This window comes from Lissotriton helveticus, chromosome 5_1, assembly GCF_964261635.1.
Source record: "Lissotriton helveticus chromosome 5_1, aLisHel1.1, whole genome shotgun sequence".
In the NCBI taxonomy this organism is placed as follows: Eukaryota; Metazoa; Chordata; class Amphibia; order Caudata; family Salamandridae; genus Lissotriton; species Lissotriton helveticus.
In genome coordinates, this window is record NC_136065.1 from 2027323292 (window position 1) to 2027344457 (window position 21166).

Here is a 21166-nt window from a genome sequence, read left to right on the forward strand (position 1 = left end):
AAAGAAATGCTGTTTCCTAAAGCAATCAAAACATGGCTGTTCAAGCAATACCTTTAATGCAAGGCCTACTTCAACCAACTACGGGTCTCCTAGCGCACTGAAGCCCTAGAGCAGCCATGCCCCCTATAGGTCCTAGATAATAATGATAGACAGATGTTCAGAAATCAGTTTATCTCCTAATGATTCCTCTTTTTATCCTTTGCCTTGTGACAACCGTCAGCAATATTCCCTCACTCAAAAATGTTTTAATCTTTTTTTCTTATTCATCTAGTTCCTTAATCCCATGCTTTGGATTCTCATTAAGGTCTTCAGCTGACAACCCGCAAAACCTTGTGTCTTTCAGTGAAAATATAAATTGGTCCTGATCGAACTTCCACAACCATGTGGTAGTGGTGGCCACCGGATGGGTACTAGTTTGTAGGAGCTCTGCAGTGATAAGACTTGTGTTTTGACTTTTGGAGTTGCCCATCTGTATGGACCTTGGTTTGGTGGTCCTCGGAGTTAGGTTCTTTACCATTTCCTTCCGCTCCTGTCTTTAATCTGGGAGTCATTGTTTACTTTCATTTAAGGAGCAATTCAATTAGGTCACTTCTATGTATTTTCATATTCTTTTTATTTGCAAAACTGTGCCCTTCTTAAGTCATAACGGAAGGCAATGCACAGTACGAGTGCTTATCTTCTTATGCATGGAGTACTGTAACTCTTTAAATGTAGGTCGCCCATATTATCCTATGCAGCATCTGTAAATGGTTCAAATACAGCACCACGTTTCCTTCTTAGCTTATTTGCTGGTTCTTCTATTTCCCACCATCTGAACACTTTTAATTGGCTCCCTGATGTAAAGTCCTTTGTATTAAGACAAATAATTACCTTCAGCAGAGCCCCCACCTTATAGACAGGTTAGGTCACTTTGTTACAGTACTTCTAACCTACTTCAATTAATTCCTTGCCTGTCGAACTTCAGTCTGTGTCTGACTATCTGGTTTTCCAACCATAATCTCCATTTTGCTCACCTCTGATATCCTTTTAGCATCAGGACACTAACAGAGAGCTTAAGGCTTATTTTAACAAGACATAACATCTTCACATTTCTTTTCTGTTATGCTGAGAATATTGCATATCAACCTAGAATTTGTTACTGCATGTCTGTCTGATAAATCTGTCGTGGTCACATTTGATAAAGTTGGCAATGGATTTTACTAAGTGCAGAGATAAAATCTTTGCAAATCGACAAGATCCCCCACTTAATTTACTCTTTCTAATGAAGTGTTACATACTGTAGGCTATTACTAACATTGTGACTAAGCTAATTACCGTAACAGGAATACAAGTTGCATCAGTGTGACACTGACTGTCCCAGCACATAGGTTCAGAGTTAGGTTCTTTGCCATCACCATATGCTTCTGTCTGTCATCTGAGAAAAGTCTGTTTATATGTTAGCATTGGGCTCTGAGTGGCCTGCGAGGTGGCAAATCCTCCCTTATCGGGGCCTACAAGTGTTGAGGACACATTTTACCTGGTGTGAGACGCCCAGGTTTTTTTGGGCTGATAGGGGAGACCAGGACAAAATGGAGCTCAAGTATGGTTCTCGGATAGTACTTATGAACTGGGGCCCATCAACTGACCCAAAGTGCCCGTCCGTTCCTAGGGAAGAGTTCCACAAACTCTTAGGGAGCACCTATTTTCCTTCTGTGTTAGAGCTAAAGGATTCTGTGTACAAGTCTGTGCACACACCTCGTACGTGGGCTTCTTCCAGTAAGACATGGTTCTAAATTCTCTGGAAAAAATAGTCTAATTAAGGCTAACTTAGAACATGTAGAGGGCCCCATGCAGGTCTGTGGTATAGCCACTTGTGTACCCACCTGAATGCCATATGTCCTAAGAGGTCCCCGGACATATCTCAAATGACACGTCCTATGATTACCCCAGTTAGAAGTCCAGAAAGTATAGCCAATGCATGGTCCTGTACCTAGACTCCAGTCGTGGGCTCAGTGGTTCAGAGGAACGTGGAAGGAAGATAGAGTGGTGCAAGAGGTGGAGGGTAAGAGCAGGAGAAGCGCTAGTGGAGAGAAGTAGAGTGAGAAATGAAGGAGAGAGTCACATATGGAGGGGAGATTGAGTAGTAAGCTGTCAAGGTCAATTGGTTCAGGTATGGAAAGGCATGAGGTGAAGGTAAAGGAAGATGGCAGGAAGAACAATGGGCAGAGTTTGGTGAGGTATGGAGGGGATAGCAGGTTGGAGAGGAGATTAAAGTGTGATGTAGAGGAGGAGCGACGGTGAGGTGTTGAAAAAACTATGTAAATGTGAATGTAGTGTATTTTGTGGTAGCGTAATCCATCGGGAGATATTGTCTGTTATGCGATTCATTGTCGTACCATAATTGGCCCTCATCAATTCTTCCCGTTTTTTTTCTATGTGGATACCTAGGTACTTGAAGTCGCCCTCACACCAGGCAAGAGGATAATCTAGCGGAAACTGCTTAGTAGAGGCTGTGATAGGAAATATACAAGACTTGCCCCAGTTGATCTGAACCCCGGAGAGACTACCAAAACGCACAAATTCACGGAGAATCGGGTTTAAATTAGCACTGGGCTCTCGTATATATAAAGTAATATCGTCTGCGTACAGAGATAGAAGTATTTGTCGTTGAAAACACCTGAGCGCTTTGTCATTGTGGTGCTGTCGTAGTCTTGCCGCAAGCGGTTCCGTCGCTATAGCAAACAGCGGCGATAGGGGACACCCCTGCCTGGTACCCCTAGTGATAGGGAATGCCGCGGAAAGTTTACCGTTGATGAGCACCTTGGCCTCTGGAGCTTCATATAGGAGCTTGATCCAGGAAAGAAATAGGGCCGGAAACCCCATGCGTTCCATCACTTGGAATAAATAATCCCACTCTAAGGTGTCAAACGCCTTGGTGGCATCAAGGAAAACAGCCGCCATTGGCAGATCCTCAGAAACCGTGTTGAGGATGGGACGTCGCCCTGCCAGGCACGAAGCCCGATTGGTCTGGGAGGATCAGATTAGGGAGCAGGAGACTGATACGGGTGACAATCAATTTAGCCAGTATTTTCGCATCGCAATTGAGCAATGAGAGCGGTCTATAAGAATCACATTTATTTGCCGGTTTCCCCGGTTTCAAAAGTGAGGTGATGAGGGCGAAGCGCATAGAGGGGGGTAAGTGGCCAACCGCTAGGGCATCTTCATAGATCTCTCTTAAAACCGGTGCCATAAAGTCAATGTATGTTTTATAGAATTCTATTGGGGTTCCTTCAAGCCCCGTAGCCTTCCCTGATTGCATGTGCATGATAGCTTCCCTCGCCTCATCAAGCTCAAATGGGGCATTCAGGAAGGCTCTTTGTGCATCACTTAGCCATCCTAGGGATACATCAGCAAGGTAATCATGCAAGTTCAACCTGTCCGTTCTAGTGGACGCATATAATGCGCCGTATTGGTTCACAAATGCATTAAAGATCTGCGTAGTGTCCCTATATACCAGTCCTTCCGAAGGTTCGAGCTCCAATATTACATTAGAGGGCTGCATTAATTTTAGTCGCAGCTAGTGCCTTTCCCGGCCTCTCGCCCTCACCGAAGCGACGAGCCGTCCAGTATTTGCCCCTAAATTTGCTTTCCCTAGTGGCCTCATCTGTGTATTCGGTCAGTGTGTCGCGTATGCTTGAAAGGGTGGCATTGTCAGGATTGTCAACCAACACACGCTCAAGGGCCTTGAGCTTGTCCTCCAAAAGTCGTAATCGGCCCATGATACTCTTCAGAACTCCCGACCCCTTCGCTATGCATATGCCTCGCAGTGTAACCTTAAAGGCGTCCCAGATAGTCTCCACATCTTTTACAGAAACGTTATTGCACCTAAAGAAGTCTAAGCACTCCTCTCTCAGCTCTTCTTGAAAAGCCTCATCTAACAACATCGTGGGCTGTAACCGCCAAGCAGTCGGGGAGGACCAAGGTCAGTCGATCGCAACGTAACCCTGACTGGGGAGTGATCCGAGTAGGTTCTAGGGAGGTGTTGTGCTGCAGTAAGCGCAGCATATAGCTGCCGTGAGATGAATATATAATCAAGCCTCGCCCATGAACGTGCATGCGCCGTGAAATGTGTACCCTCTCTTATATCCACGTGCATACGTCTCCAAGCGTCCAGAAGATTATGATCGTTTATAGATTCAAGCAATGTCATTCTAGCTTTAGTGTAGTGATGTGGGGCAGGGTGTGATCTGTCTACAACAGGGTTAAGTGAAGTATTAAAATCCCCCCCCCCCCCCAGAGAAGGTGCTGGGGACCCGTACCTATAATAGCAGCCCACAGGCCTTCAAAGAAATGGGGGTCATCTGTGTTGGGGCCGTAGCAACATACTAACGTGATAGCTATATGTCCCAATCTGCCCCACATTATACAATACCTCCCGTCCCCATCCACCTTGGTGCCCGCTAAGACAAAAGGTGTGCCTCTCTTCACCAAAATCGCTGTGCCTCTTGCATATGTGGAGTAAGAGGAGAAGGCTGTATACAACGCCCTTCTATTAGCAAAGGTGGGACTTGGCCGATGGCTGAAGTGGGTCTCTTGGAGAAAAGCTATATGGATTGAATGGCGATCAAGATAGGATAAGATTTGCCTCCTTTTTCTCGGGTCTCCCAGTCCCCTCACATTCCATGTTAGCACATTTAAATCAGTACCCTCCATCAGTGTGGTTGTGTCCAAAGGTTGTAGAATGTGTCAGTAAAGACCATGGCAGCCAGTCACTGCGAGCGAGGGCAGGTGTAGAGCAGTCTATCTCGCCGTTGCACCGACCCGTCAGTCCAAGCCTCCCCGAGCCGTACATGCCAATGCAATCTCTGGTATTAGTGTTTATGTGTACCATATGCACCTCAATGTATGTCTTGGTAATACTCTCATCAAGCGATCCTGTAGGATCCAGTATGAACAATTCTTCGATATCTGTGTCTTCAAATTGAACCATAACATACCCGAACTCCCCCCCTCCCATGCCCCGTAATTGGTATAACCACCCCTTGGTAGTGACAAAACTCATCATTGCCTTGGCAGCAGTGATAGCAGTATACACAACGCATGACAGGCTCATTATCAGGAGCGTAAGTTGGCCAACGGCAGGGAAAGGCGTACCACCCCCCTCCCAACCGGCGGTCCGTGTAGACATCATAAGACGGGCCTTGACATCAGTGCTGTCTATTCCTCTGAGTGAGCAAGAACATATCCCAGTACAGAAGCAGTCATCGCTAAGCATTCGTTTCGTACATGCATCAATACTGCCTGTGATATCACGGAGCAATGAGTCACACAAAGAGATCATCATCCCGCCCTCCACCCACTGAAGCGTCCCCAACTTGCCAGAATCCCCATCCCACCCGCCTCCCCCCACAACATCCAAACAATTCAAGATTTGCAAAGTAAGCAACATTGTCAATGGGGTATGCCCTATGGGGAACATCAAGAGGCAAGCACATAGCCACCCCCCACCACCGCGCCTATCCACCCGTACGGCCTCCAGCGGGCAAGCCAAGGGGAAAAGGGGGGGTGGTGCCTGGAGTACATTACCACCAACAATCCAGTGTCTGTCCATGGTATATTCGCTCAGCAGCGGCTGCGGCGCACACCCGGTCACCCCTCAGGGACGCCGGAACAATGTCGATAGGTCAGCATAATGTTCAATAATATCGCCCTCTCAATTTACAGGTCTTGACGCAGTGATTCGTCGCCATCACGCTCTTCACCTTCGTTGTTTCTCTGGTCAGCTCTTGCACGACGCAGGCTTTTCAAAAAATCTTCTACTTGTTGTGGATTTGTAAAGAAGCGTTGCTTTGCTTGGTGGGTTACTCTTAGCTTAGCAGGGTATAATAACGCATAGTCACTCTGTAGGGCGCCTAGTTTTTTCTTTACATCCAGGAATTTCCGCCACTGCTCCTGCACCACAGGTGTAAAGTCAGGGTAAATGGAGAAATTGACTCCATCACAGGAGAGATTGTGGTTTGTGCGCGCTGCTCTCAGTGCAGTGTCGCGGTCACTGTAGTTTAGAAGACGTGCAATTATGGGCCTTGGTGGGGCACCTGGTTTTGGCTGCGGTCCTAGCGACCGGTGTGCCCGCTCAATGATGAATTGCTTGGAAAATGCCTCTGTTCCAACCGCAGTTAACAGTATCTTTTCCACGTAGTCTTCCATGCGTCCCGTGTTGGTGGATTCCGGCACACCTATCACCCGAACATTGTTTCTGCGGCTGCGGGCCTCCAACTCCTCATTCTTAGCCGCAATAACCCTGAGGACATTGTCCGTTCTCGAGAGGCGCGTGGAATGAGAGGCCGTCGTATCCTCGTCCTCAGATATGCGCCGTTCGGCTTCCGAGATGCGTTCCTCATGCACATCCATTTTCTGAGCTATGGCGTCCATTCTGGATGAGATACGATCCACTTTGTCCACTATCGTAGCAAATCCTTGCCTCATTTCTTGCATCAATTGTTGCACCGCGGACTCAGAGGAGGCGAGGTTCGCCTCAGCTGCCGAGGGGCTCTGGGAACAGGCCGCATCAGGAGGATGACGTAATCCTTTCTTGCTGCTTGTACTTTCAAATGTCAGCTTAGGTTGCTTATTATCTGGTTTCCCCATCGTAGGCTGTTGGTATGGGCTGATGAAGACAGGCGATGGTTGCGGGTCTCGTAGTAAACGGCCAGGGCAAGCGCTCGATCGCAGACGCCCGGATCAGTGCAATCTGCCTTCCCTATCCCCAGTGTTCAAGGCAGGCTGGAAAAACCACAGAAGGATACCACTGGAGGAGGACAATGGGGAACCAGTCCACCCTTACCAGGGCAGCGTTCACAGTATAGCGGAGGTTGAGGGTAAATGAGCAATAAGAGGGCCGCAAGATATGATGAAGTGGCAGATAGGTCTCTCGGTCTGGAATCGCAGAGGGAGCAGTGGTCGCGTCTCAGGCCGGGCAAGCAAAAAGTCCCCACCTCGTGTTGTCGCCGCACTCAAAAGCGGTACCTCAGAGGTTGAGTCTACCCAAGTAGGCTCACAGCCTTCACACCACAGTACCTGAAGCGTTGCAGGGTAATATGTACGAGCCGAGTCTCTTGTGCACGTTTGCCGAGTCTGTTGACAGTGCGTCGCCCTGGAGTGCCGATGGTCCCCCACGGTGTCAATGCACTACAAAGACGTTCCGCAACACCACAGCGCAGGGACAGAAGGGAGATCCCAATGGCGCATTACAGAGCACCGAGGCGTCCCAGGGTCGGGCTCCGCAGTCGTGGAAGCCACCCGAGGCCCGCAGCGGCCGTGGTTCTGCCTTGTTTGCGTGTATGGGCGCCAGCTAACCTCAGCACCAGCTCAGCCCCCACTTCGGTCTGGGTGGTAAGGTCCTTTTTCACCTGGCACTCGGGCCTGGGTAGCCACCTGGACGAATTACAGCAAGCAGAGTACGTCCCGGACCCCACCTCTGCAGGGGACGCACTGCTTCCAAAGTGCCCTCAGTCACTTTCTCAGCAAGGGGCAGCAAGAAGATATAAGCCTTCATATCTAGAGCGCCTCAAAGGTATTTCAGTCCGCCGCGAGCCCCCGCCGGTCGACGTGTCTAGTGAATGGCTGCTTTAGCGTCCCGTGCCCCAGCTCCTTACCGCAGTTCTGTGGTGTTTCTTGCTTTTCCCTACACCGGCAAACAGTTCTTTCAGAGGCGGTGCAATGGCCTCATTATGTGCCAAGCCGATGTCGCAATCTCCGAAAGGCACTGCAGTTCTCGGGAGGCAGCCACTCCGAAGGCGGGTGCCTCTTCCGCCGTCACTCCGTGTTAGGCCTGGTCGCCTCGTGTAGCGCCGCGGGCTGGCGTAGGTCACCGGTCCCCGCAGTCAGCTCCACCGCCCTCAAGTGCAGATCTCGGTAGTTAGATCGGCGATCCTAGTTTCGCCGTGCCAGGTCGTAGAGCCTCCAAAATTTCACCGCCGCTGCAAATACTGGTGTTCCACACTCGATCGTAATTTAGACAGATAAGGAGTTAGTTTCAGCGGATAAATAAAGGATTAATGATCCAGGCAGCAGGAGCCTCACGCAAGTGCGGCCATTCTGCTCGTGCGCCCTCTAGCGCCCAATACAGGTCAGTCTTGCACGAAGCGGAGATCGAGTCCGTTCTAATAGTTGAACTAACAATCAAGGTAGCAGGTTGGGAGTGGGAGGCGAAAAGCCTCTGGCAGTCCGCTGTGAGAGAGATGTATTGTCCTGAGTTATCAGTTTGCTTATCAGTTTCCTGTGGTCTGGAAGAAACCTGATGCAGTCTGCTCGGCATCCTGTTGGTGTCTAGGATGTTTCCATGTGGCACTGATGGTACTACTCCGTAAACAATAAAAAGTAACTAAGATTAAACAACACCAAGCACACAACAAATGTACATCAATATATCCATTGACCACCAGACAGCACACTAGCTATAGTCAAAATGGTCCGTCTATACATCTATCAGAAACAATGATGGATTATCTGCCATACAATGCAAGGCACTGTGATGAGGGCCACAAATGCACCCACAACTGCTATTCTTTTCTTGGACAAAGTGGAAAGGAGCTGGCACTGGGATGAAGAATATGCCACCTATGCCCCTAATGTCATATACTATGATTGCTGAGATTGATATATCAAAGATATTCTTCAAATCTAAGAGGCCGGCGCCTTTACCGTATGTGGTCCCACTCAAGTGTGATGCTGACACTAGGTTTCCTTTCCAGGCAGCTGCTGCAATGATGGATTACCTCATCCTTTGGGGCTGCTACCACAGTAGGTGGACTGGCGTCAGCATTTTTCCTAGAAGACTGTAAACAGCATGATACCTGTTGACTTCCATGGTGGTGGGGCAGATGTATGGTTGTCATTGGTGGGTTATTTTGCCAACACATGACTCTATTGCAGTTTAGACCAACACAGCAGAGACCACTCCATACATCCTTCCCATGATCCCAGGAAGTACAGAAAAGGTACCAGAAAATTCCCTTTCCAACACAGACCTGAATATAGACACTACACAGACCAGAGAGAAGGTTCTTAATGAAAGATTTTGAGTCCTTGGCGGGACCACACCATAAATCTTTCACACAAGCAAGCCAATCCAAGGGCAGAGGATGTCCACAATTTCATCCCAAGAGCAGGGCAGAGAAAGTCACAGCTTTTCCTATGTAATGTGGACAATAGAAGAAAGCCTGGGGGAGTTCTTGTGGACCAAGGAAGATCCTAACATCTGCATTCTGTTTTCACTAGAGAAGTGGCGGCTGCATTGGTAGGAAAGGGAATATATGTGGTATGAAACAATGATGGGACAAATTTCCAGCAGCCCCATCAAGTTTCTGACATCTTGCTTCTCTTTGGCCTTTTTGTATGTGGAGATATGAAGGACTCCAGGGATTGTGAGCAATAGCATTGGACATGTAGATGTGACTATAAAATATGAATATAACATAGCTATTGCATTACCCTTAAAACATACCTGTTCCGCCTAGCACTACCCTAGTTCCACCCCCTCACTCTTCTCATTTTTAGCAATTCAGCGCAGGGACATGCCGGTGAGCGTAACTAGCGCTTTATAAAATTCCTAAATACAAAATACACCCATGTAAGTGCCCTAAGAAGAGAATCATTGACAACCCTTTACATGGACAAAGCACACTTTATGTTTTTTCACAAAATCTCATGTGTAAATAAATGTTTTGGCGTAACAGGTAGAGAACAGAGCACTTCAGATAGTGATCAAGACAACAGGAACTATTGGAGTAATTTCCAAGTTTCTTAGCCATACGAATTTCTTGAGAGTAATTCTAGGGAAAGAAAATAGAAATTCCTCTGACCAGAGTATCAGTTAGAGAATTTTCCTTCACTCTCAGTCTGGAGACAAACTCAGATGATGAGTTGCTCTGCGTGATAAGGGGGTCTTTAGTAGGGAAGCCTGGATTCTATTTCCATGACTTTGAGCTTGAAATCCCATTCACGTAGTGCATTATAATGCCTTCTTAGAGCAGATAAGGCATGTGGAAGAAGGTACTCTAAGTCCAAAGCAACTGGAAGAATGTCGGAATGAAGGGGCAGTCCGAAAGATGGGTTATAAGCTTACGCAAATTATAAAGATGAACAGAACAATTTGTAATCGCCCCACGTTGCATTGTCTCCACACCTCGTAGAAGCTTTTGTTTGACCTGTCAGCTTTAGGGTGGTCTTCCCCAAAACATTTTGCCTACTTACCTCCATTTCGTGCTGGAATTTGTTTTTGTTGGCCTTAGGACTCTGTGTCCTTTACCACTGTTAGCCAGTGCTAAAGTGATTGTGCTCATTCCCTTAAACTTGGCTTGATTGGCTTACACCTGATTGGCATATTTAATTTACGTATAGGTCCCTTGTAGAGTGTTATACTATATACCCAGGGCCTGTAATTTTAATGCTACTTGTGGGCCTGAAACAGAAAAACAAATGTTAGAAGGAAGTCTTGACCCTGTTCCGCATGGGAACAGTCCAGCCTGAACTGGCAAGCCAGGTCCTCCCTGGATCAGAAGCAAGCATCCTGAGACCGATTTCAGGGTATCACCCCATATCAGCCAGCCTAGCTTGAATCCAGTGGTACAGTGAGCACAGGACCCACGTCTGGGCATACCCTTTCCTCTTACAGCGACAAAAGCAAAAAGAACAAATGATGGACTGAATGCTGAACAATGAAACCATTCATCCCCAGGCACAAATATCTGGGTTTAATCCATTGTTTTTTTGCTCACCATGTCACCCAAGTTTGGGCCCAGCCTTATGCAAATCAGTCTTGACCTTGCTCCTCATTGGAACAGCCCAACCCGAACTGCCAAGCCAGGTCCTCCCTGTACCGGAAACAAGCATCCTGGGACCGCTTTCGGGGTAACGTCCGTTATCAGCCAGGCTAGCTTGAATTCAGTGTCACAGTGAGCACGGAACACACGTTTGGTCATATCCTTCCCATTTAGGGCGATAAAAACAAAAAGAACCAATGATGGGCGGATGCTGGAGGATGTGGTTGTTGTTGCCATAGAGTTAGGTTTTGCTTAGATGTCAGTTGTGGTTTTTTTTGGCTGACATATTTTCATTGTAAATTGTTTTTTTCAGTTAACTCCAGTGGCATTTATTCAAAGTAAACCTGTATAAAAGTCAGTGGGGAGGTGGAACTTTATTGAGAAAAATAACGAAACAAAAAAATGTAATTGTTATAAAACGCTCAGTGGGGAGAGTAGGGGGTCTGCACAGCCACCATTGGACACATTTCTTGTCCCGTCTCACTGGGGAGTTAGGACTGTGTACAACCACTACAGGAATCATTACATGGACACTTTCACTGGGGGAGAGTAGAGAGTGTGCACATCCCCCATCAGACACATTACTTGTCCAGTGTCACTGCTCACCCACGGGACAGTTGGATCCGATTCGGATTCTACCTCCTGCACACCGTAGAGACTCCCTCACCCCTTCTCTACCTGGATTCAACTGTACGAGCCCCCTGAGGTGTTTCGCTCTCATGTTTAATATGTGTCTTAAAGCATTGTAGGTGCCTGTTGTATCCCTTTACGTCCCCTGTGTTCTGTATCCCAAATGCACTGCTCCTGATGTAATGCAATGCTGTGGCATCTGCGGTTTTGTTTTTATTTGATTTGTTGTTATTGGTACAGCTAGTCAAGGAATGTGGGCTGTGGAAATCAATTATCAAACATCATGGTGCTGCTGTGGTCTTTCCAGTACGTGGCCGCTGTAGTGCTTCTGCAGTATCCAGTCTCCATGATCAAAGTGGTTTGAAACGCCACATAGGCAAAATCATACAGGAACAGCATGTAGAAAGTATTAGAAGGTATAGAAATCGTATGCAAAATCTGCTACTTTTATGCAGGTCAGATGTACCTCTAACTGTGAATTACTTTTTTTAAAGTTTGTTCTCGCCAGAAAGTCTTCATTCAATGGAACTCTGATCCATTCTCCTCAAGGCCAGAGGTTCCTTTAATAGGCTCAGTCAGTAATTGGCTGGATACTAGAGTCAACTATGCCAACTATACTATTCTAGGTGACTTTCACTTTCACTTAGAAAATCAGCTTGATAAAGACTCTGAAACCCTTATAGACCTAATTAAGAGTGTATGGCTAGAGGAGGAGCTTAGCGGGCATCCGTGATGGCCGCGTGAGCACAGAGCTCTCCGGACCCCCGCCACTCCCGGCATAATATCCTGAAAATATCCTGGATTCTTAAATGGATTATTGAAGAGGAACCTGGGCTGAACTCGATACTGGTTTCGGATTTAGAATTGGACCAGGGGCACCGAAGATACGTCGAATCGAACTTCCGAGGCCCGCCTTGGGGCACACCCGGGACTTGGCGAGGCTCTGATGCCGTGTCTGAGTTGAACAACAACGGCAGTGGGATTCGATTCATGAGTCCCCCCCTTAACTTTCGGTTTCGATTCTGACTCTGACTACGTCTTTCCACGGATGTGTCTGGCTGGTGGCTGTCCCAGCAACGGAGAAGTGTAAGGGAGCCTTTCGCTCGATTTGGATCTGTCCGGGCCGTCTCCCACCTTGACTGGCCCCAGCTGGTGATTTTTGGATGGTGGCGCCCTGTTTTCCAGCGGCCATTTTCACCAGGTCGCAAGGGTCCCTCGGGGGCTCATTCTCCACTATGTCTGGCAGAGGGGACCAAGAGAGACGGAAGACCAAGACGCCCCTTCGTGGGGGCCCGGTCCAGTCTAACATCATGGACCGGTATACCCAGTCTAAATTGTCCCCGGGTGCCGTCATACCTACCCCGAGTGCAATGGGGGACCCGATGGCTGCATCGCCGGAGTTGTCCCTACAGGACGTCATGGGCGCCATCTCTAACATGAAGGAGACTATCGGCCAACAATATGAAGCTCTGGCTCACAAAATCGACACTGTGGCCATTGATGTGAACTTGATTCGAGCCGATCTGTCTAAGGCCAATGAGAAGGTGAAGTCATTGGACCTCAAGACCGCTAGTCTCACGACCGACGTCTCGGAGCTTCAGACGGAGATTGGCAATCTTAGAACGGCGAACGATTTTATGTCCCATCGTCTGGAGGATTTTGAGAACAGGGCACGACGCTGTAACGTGCGTGTAATTGGCGTTCCGGAAAATCCTAAAGCTCACTCCGTTGATCTCCTTGTTGAAGACCTGGTCCAGAACTACCTTGCTCCGTCTGGGTTGAGCAAATTCTTTGCGGTGGAACGTGCCCATCGTGTTCCGGGTGGAAAGGGCAAGCCTGGCGCCCCGCCGAGGCCCATCGTTGCTAAGCTTTTTCACTACAGGGACCGAGACGCTATCCTGCAGGCCTTGAGAGTGAAGGGCCCAGTGGGCTTTGAGAATGCCACTGTGAATTTCTACCCAGACTTTTCTCAGCTTGTACAGAGACAGCGAATGGGCTTCCGTGGAGTCAAGAAGCGTCTTCGAGACTTGGGACTGAAGTACGCCATGCTTTTTCCTACCAGGCTGCGAGTTGAGTACAATGATCGAACATTTTTCTTTGATCGACCTGAGACCGTAAGTGATTGGCTGGATTCCCTACCGGACCGGACTATCCTGACTGATCCCGCCGAACACCCGGGTGGAGCCGAGGGTGGTGTGGAGAGTTGACAGTAATATATCGGCCCCTGCCTCCGTAACAAGACACTTTCTGCTGGGGTTCCGTAATTGTGTGGCGTGTGTTTTCTGTGTATTCTCCCCCCCCCTTTTTTCCTCTTTCGGGGTGGTGGGTGGGACGGGGACCTTTCCTCCTCCGGGGTCTTTCTGTAGAATGGGGTTGTTTGGTCGACAGGCACACTGCATGTTGGGGTGGCTTTTTGGTCTACTGCAGGGGTGCAGGGCGGGGGGTGTTGCGTTGGGTGTTGGGGGGTGGGTAGATGGGGTGTTCGTGGTTGTGTTTTGTTCTTTTCAAGGCGATGTAATGTTTGCAATTTTGTTTTCAGTGTCTAGCTCATTATGGGGTGGCTCCTGCGTCACATGTTGGGATGGGGGGTAATGGGTTGAGGTTCGTTTCGTGGAATGTCAATGGTTTGGGGGATCGTATAAAACGGGGGGTGGTGTTGCGATATCTGCGACGACTGTCTCCTGATATTGTGTTTTTGCAAGAGACACACCTAGTGGGTAATACTTGTCATGCGATGAATAGGTGGGGCTATCGTCTTGTTGCACACTCTGGGTTTACTACGGGTTCCAGAGGTGTGGGCATCCTTGTCCGGTCTTCCCTTCCCCTTGAGATAGATGAGTTACTCCTGGATGATAGGGGGCGCTATGCCGCCCTCGTGGGAAGGTACGAGGGCAAGACCCTTTCCCTGTTTACCGTTTATGTACCCCCGGGCCTGCAGACCTCCACCTTTTCAGATGTTGGCCGAGTGCTGTTGGGACTTCCTGATGGTGCTCTTTTCATGGCTGGTGATTTCAACTCTGTTCTCTCGGGTTTGATTGATCGTCACCCCCCCCCAGGGATACTCCTTTGGCCCAAGCGTGGCTGGGTGGTTTCCTGGATACCTTTGGCTTGGTGCACTGCTGGAGACTTATGCATCCCACCCAGCTCCAATATACTTTCCACTCCGGGGCTCATGGGAGTTTGTCCCGACTTGATTACTTCCTTATGCCAGCTGCGCAGTCTTCCTCGGTCCGGGAGATTAGACACCTCGCCCGGGGCATCTCTGACCACTCTCCGCTCTGGCTTTGTTTTGAAATGGGTATAGAAGCAGTGGGGCGGGTGGCACCTATCAATCCTTGGTACTTGAGCTCTCCTGGGACACGTGATCAACTAATCAAGTCCTTAGACCACTACTTTCTGGACAATGAAGGGTCCGTCTCCTCTGCGGTGTCCCTATGGGAGGCCTTTAAGACTGTGATTCGTAGGCAGGCCCTATCTCTTATCGCTGAAACTAAGAAGGCAAGGACTAGGGAGGTGGTGGATCTGGAGACGGAGATACTTGGGTTGGAGGCTGACCTGGAGTCGGGTGTTACTCGTGACAAACTCCATGCCCTTGGTCTGAAGCAATTTGACTACAAGTCCCTGGTCACGGACGCTGCCAAGATGATGTACAGGGAGCAACAGGGCAGACTTTACGATGTTGGGGATAAGGCGAGTAAATTGCTTGCCTGGTTGGACAGGAAGGAAAGAGCGCTTCGTGTTGTACCTGTGATTCAGACTGCGGATGGTGTGAGAGTGACTGACCCGGTTGAGATAGTGGAATGTTTTGCGGATTATTTCCGTACGGTTTACTCCCCGGTGTCGGAAAGGGACGAGGAAGACTCCCACTTCTTGTTGCGTGACATAAATCTGCCCTGCCTTTCCTAAGTGGAGCGGGTATCTATGGAGGCCCCGTTCTCTACGGACGAAATAGCGGCGGCAATTCGATCTCTCCGTTCGGGCAAGGCTATGGGCCCGAACGGCCTGCCGATTGAGCTATACAAACTGCGGCCTGATAAGATTGCGCCCTATCTTCGAGCGATGTTTCAGGAATCCCGTGATCTAGGCACACTCCCTTATGACCAGCGCCTGGCCACGATAGTGGTTATTCCTAAAGAGGGTAAACCCTGAGACCTTTGTGCGTCATATAGGCCCATCTCCCTGTTAAACGCTGAGCCTAAGGTTCTGGCCAAGGTTCTTGCCACTCGTCTACTAGTGGTCATCGGTGACTTGATTAATCCGGACCAATCCGGATTTATCCCGCACCGGAACACGGCCCTTAACCTGCGGCGCCTTCATGGAGTCCTCGCGAGGGCGGGGTCTCTGACGGATCCGGCCATTCTGGCTTCATTGGACGCTTCGATGGCCTTCGACACGATTGAGTGGCCCTACCTTTGGGCCACTCAATCGTGAAGTTTGGTTTCGGCCCGGAGTTTATCGGGTGGGTGAAACTGTTGTATACCAACCCTCTGGCGCAGGTTGTTGTTAACGGTCGAGTGTCTGTACCCTTCTCCCTTGGTAGGGGGACCCGACAGGGATGTCCCTTGTCTCCGCTGCTTTTTGCTCTCGCATTGGAGCTGCTAGCTGCGTGGCTCCGATGGGAGCCGTCTATCAAAGGTATACGATGGTCCCCCGACTTTGAGGATCGTGTTTCGCTTTACGCCGATGACATTCTTCTCTATCTTACCTCCCCGCGTAAATCTCTAAATGTCCTCTTTGACGTCCTTACCTCGTTCGGCAGGAACTCTGGCTCGATTATAAACTGGGCTAAATCCTGTGTGTACGTTATTTCTGGCGGCTTGCCTCCGCTGCCACGTAGATTTCCCATCCAGGTTAAATATTTGGGGATTTTTGTTACACTGGACTCGTCGCTCCGCTTTGAACGTAATCTCCTTCCCCCACTTCGTAGATTGAGGCTGGACGTGGCCCGGTGGCGTAAATTACCTTTGTCGCCGCTGGGCAGGGCCGCTCTTTTCAAGATGATGTCCCTACCGCGATTTCTTTATGCACTCCAGAATTCTTTTGATGACATCCCTACTAGTTACTTCCGGGAGATAGAGGGTTTACAGAGACAGCTGATTTGGGACGGGCGTCCACGCATTGCCCTCGCGAAGCTCATCATCCCTTGGTATGATGGGGGCATGGCACTTCCTGACATCAGAAGATATTATTGGGCCTCCCAGTTGTCCGCCATCAACCATTCGGTATATTCGCCCGGCCCGAATCCGGCTTTTGAAATGGACAAATTCCAATTGCCCGGTGGAGACTTCAATAGAGTGCTTTATTCCAGGGCAGCTGGGCTTCACCTTACGGGACCGACTAGGATTGCTGTTAGTGTGTGGCGGGCTGCGAATGTGAGCATGGGCTGGGATGATCGCGTCACGCTGGCGACTCCGCTTTATGCTTCTGAACGTTTGGGATGTCTCTGGACGTCGAGGGGTTTGAACGCTGGGACATGATTGGTATCTGTAGAGTGGGTGACTTATGGGTGAAAGGAGCAGTGAAGTCCTTCGAGGCCCTTCGGAATGAATATGAATTGAGTGACAGAGAGTTTTTCAGATATTTGCAGGTCCGTCATGCTCTGACTTCGGTTCTGGTCTCCGGTGCCGCCATCCCTGAATCCTCCCCCCTTGAGGACCGTATACTTGACGGTCATCTCCCTGATAGCACTATCTCTTTGATCTATAAGAAGTTGATCAACGCTCGAGCTGATCTACTCATCCGGCTTAGAGAAGTGTGGACGGGCTGGAATTGGACGACAAAGACTGGCAGTCGGCTCTGTCTTCCCCGAAAGAGGTCGCCATTCCCGCCCGTCTCCGTCTCGTCCAGCTTAAGATATTACACCGGGTGTACGTTACTGGTCCTCGTTTGGTTGCAATGGGTTTCTCCCCGGATGGGCTGTGCAAGCGTGGGTGCGGGATGAGTGCTACGTTTCTCCATATTATTTGGGAATGTTCAGAGGTGGCTGCTTATTGGTCTGAAGTGCTTGCGGTGATGGCTGATGTTACTGGGGTTGCCCTGATGCCTGAGGCCCGGAGGTGTTTGCTGAACGTGTGGGAACCCAACGATTACACAGTTGCCCAGACGAGATGGGTGACCCTGGGGTATATGGTTACAAAACGAGATATAGCGCAGCTCTGGGGCTCGCACAGACCCCCCACCGTGTCTGTGTGGGAAGAAAATATGGACTGGTCCATGTTCAGGGAGAAGACGGTATACACAGCTAGGGGCAGACCAAGGGCATGGACGAAGATCTGGTGTCAGTGGAACGCCTATCGCGGGAACATCTGTACTCCTCCCCTGGTAGAGACCCCTGATGTCCCCTTGTCCCCCTGAATTGGCATTCCCGCAAGTTTGTTCGTTAATCATATGGCTGGCTTGACCTCCCCTTTGTCCCCACACCCTGACTCGTCCTATTGATTGCAATTTTGTTTTTCTCATTACTGAGCTTTCCCCCCTCAGGGGCTGACTCTGTCCGTTACGCTATTCGCCTTAGTTTTCGTGTTTGTTTCCTTTTGGTTTTTTCTAAAATAAGAAAAGTTTTCGATCCTGCTTAACACTGTGTGCGGCATTTTGTATTCTGTTCTTGCCTGACCACTGGGGTTTTGACCACTGATTTTCCTGTACTGCACCATGCCTTGACTATTAGCGGCCGGCCCGTGTGGTTGTAGGCCCTTGTTTGTAAATATATTTTTGCTGCGCAATAAAAGTTTTTAACCAAAAAAAAAAAAAAAAGTGTATGGCTAAAAGACCTGGTTAGCACTCACTCAGCTGCACATAGGTGGATTCGATTTTTTTCTGAAGACGCCTCGCTGTTGTTCAGACTCATTGACATTTAAGTGGTCGGACCATCATGTGGTGCTGTTTGAAATTGCGACCTCAGTCTCCCTTTCTAAGCCCACAGCCTAGTCATCATTTAGAAGATCTCGTCCCCAGCATAACTTAGATCCATTTAAATTAGCAGAATATTTGAAGGTCTCCATTCCTACCTCCGCCTCAAGTCTCGATCATGCTACCTCTAATTGTCACCAATAGCTAGACCCTACACTAAAACAGCAAGCTCCAGAAAAATCCTCACTAACAAGAGCTGCTTGCCATCACAGCCCTGGTTCTTGAACAAATTGCGAGAGTGCAAGTAAGCTTGTAGGCATCAGGAGTGTATATGAAGGCTTAAGTATGACAGCACCGAAAAGACCTTTATTAATTAAAAATCAATTAATACAAATCCCTGATAATGGTAGAAAAATCGGCATGCTATACAAATCAGATCAAAACATCACAAAACTCTACAAAGGAGCTTTTTAGTACTGTGAGTTAATTATCGAATTTGAATGAGACAAAAATCATGAGCGGCCAAGCATTGCACGATTCTATTGCATCATTCTTTGTATCTAAGGTCGAAGACATCTATGATGGCCTCACAGTAACAAGTACTTTGACCTCCTCTATCTCTGACCACACAAAAAAGGAGGAAGACTTAGCAGGCTCATCTGGCTCCCTCAGTAGGAACAATGAGACTGGCTTTGCTCCTACCCTTCTATCATGGTTCTCCTCCTTATCGTCTGATCAAGTCTGGGACCTCCTATCAAAAATCAGGTTCTCCACTGAACTCCTGCCCCCTAGGATTGTGCATTTCCTCCTAAGGTACTTGCTAATCGACTTTCAATCATATTTAATTAAAAGAACCACCAAAGATAGTTCTGTAAAGCCTGGAAAATAGTGTCCATTTTTCCTTTATTGAAGAAACCAAATCTGGCCCCTTCAAACCCTTGCAGCTTTCGGCCAATCTCTCACCTTCCTTTTTCATCTAAGATCATTGAAAAGGCTCTTAAGAAAGAATTGGTCAAAATTCTTGAGACCGACGGCCTGCTGGACCGTGCTCAGTTCGGCTTCAGGTCTGAACACAGCACTGAGTCGGCTTTAATAGTGGCTTCAGAAGAACTGAGAACCATCCTTGATGTGAGATCGAATACAGCCTTTATCCTTTCAGATCTCTCGGCTGAATTCGATACGGTCGACCATATGATTCTGGTAGACAGACTTCACTAATTGGGCATAGGGATGCTGCTCTGGCCCAATTAAAATCCTTTCTATCAGATCACGTGCAATTTTTGACTCTGGACGACTATTCATCTAACTCTTATGCACTACCATGTGGAGTCCCACAGGGTTCTTCTTTAGGCCCTATGCTGTTAAATCTTTGTATTACTCCTCTGATTATAACTATTAAACAGCTAGGTTTCCCTGTCGTCAAATATGCAGATGACTCCCAGACAATTGTCTCAGTGTCCAGTAACCCAGAAGTTTCAGCCAACAGAGTCTTTAGATGCATGCGGGTTAACAACAATAGGATTTCCAATAATTGCCTAAAGCTCAATTCAGGGAAAACAGAAGTGCTATTGCTGGGAACAATACTTCATTCTGGCCCTCCTCTTGGTGACCACAAGAATTAGGCACCTTACCCACCCCAGTGTCCAAAGCCAACAATCTTGGTGTTATCTTTGATGATAAACTGTTCTTCGAGAAAAACATCAATGCGTTGACCTCCTCTTCCTTTTCCATCCTACAGAGGCTGAGGAAGATTTTTCCTTCATTCCTCAGGATCTACAAAAACAGGTGGTTACCGCCCTTGTGCTCTCGAAGTTAGATTATTGCTATATATACTTGTTTTGCAAACTGCTGTTGCTCTCTTGGTTCTCACAATTCCCAAATATCATTCAGGCTTGAGTGCCCTAGCCCAGCTTCACTGGTTGCCGATATGCATGTGGATCAATTTTAAATCCCTTTGTATCCCTTTAAAGCTCTGAACGGTATTGACCCTGAATACCTGAAACAAAATTTACTAGGTACCATCCATCCAGAACCTCTTTTCAGCAGCATGCAATGCCATTGTTCCCAAAATCAAAAAAAGTTAACTAGGGTGGCAGAAGTTTTGTCAACTGTACAGCAAAAAGATGGAACTCTATGCCTCTTTTCCTTAAGGCCAGTTCAAACCTTTATGCTTTCAGAAAAAGGCCTGACAACATGGCTTTTTAATCAATTACCTCTTCATGACCGGACCTCTGCTTGGCACTGTTGGCTCTTTACTTTTCCACTACAGCAAGCAGTGCCTAGACGCCCTCAGGCAGTAGTTAATACATTAAATTTATTCAAGAAGTAAAACGAAATCTATGGGACGTCCCCAAGAAAACTGATCAAAGTAATGAAGGTTTAATCAGGGAACAACATTTATGTAGTGGGCACTGGGGGAGGTCCTTCACACCATGTCGCTCTCGTACAGGGTGCCTGAAAAAGGGAGATAGGTAAGTGCAAGAATCCAAAGAACGAAGATGGGTGCTGGCAGGGTCCCTACGTGTCCATGAGGACTCCCGTTGTTGCGGGTTCATGTCCATCTGTTTAACACCCATATCCCAAAAAAGTTGATCAAGTTCTCCAGGCTCAGTGAATGCACGGATCACTCCATCCATTGTGATGATCATAACAGCGGGTTCTAGGAGGCTGTATCAAATAATCATCTTTCATAGTTGAGGGAGAATGGGCCTAGACTTTTTCCCTGAGAATATTAGTATCATATGAGTAATCCTCAGCCAAGGAGATAATGCTACCCTTATACTTAAGTGGGCCAGAGCGCTTAGAGCCTGCAATAACACCCTTATGCATTGGTAGCGTAACAGAAAGGCTATGGCCGGCGCGGTGTGAGCCTGTGGGCTGGGATT

The 21166-nt window shown here is 48.3% G+C and overlaps 1 protein-coding gene across 1 annotated transcript in view; it reads left to right on the forward strand.

Moving 5' to 3' along the window:
- The first annotated feature begins 8621 nt into the window (after nt 1-8621).
- Nucleotides 8622-21166, forward strand: part of LOC144752851 (erythroid membrane-associated protein-like) — a 55166-nt gene continuing 42621 nt past the window's right edge. The window contains exon 1 of the mRNA XM_078640690.1: nt 8622-8781. Coding sequence (XP_078496816.1) covers nt 8622-8781 — 160 coding nt within the window. The remainder of the gene's footprint in view (nt 8782-21166) is intronic.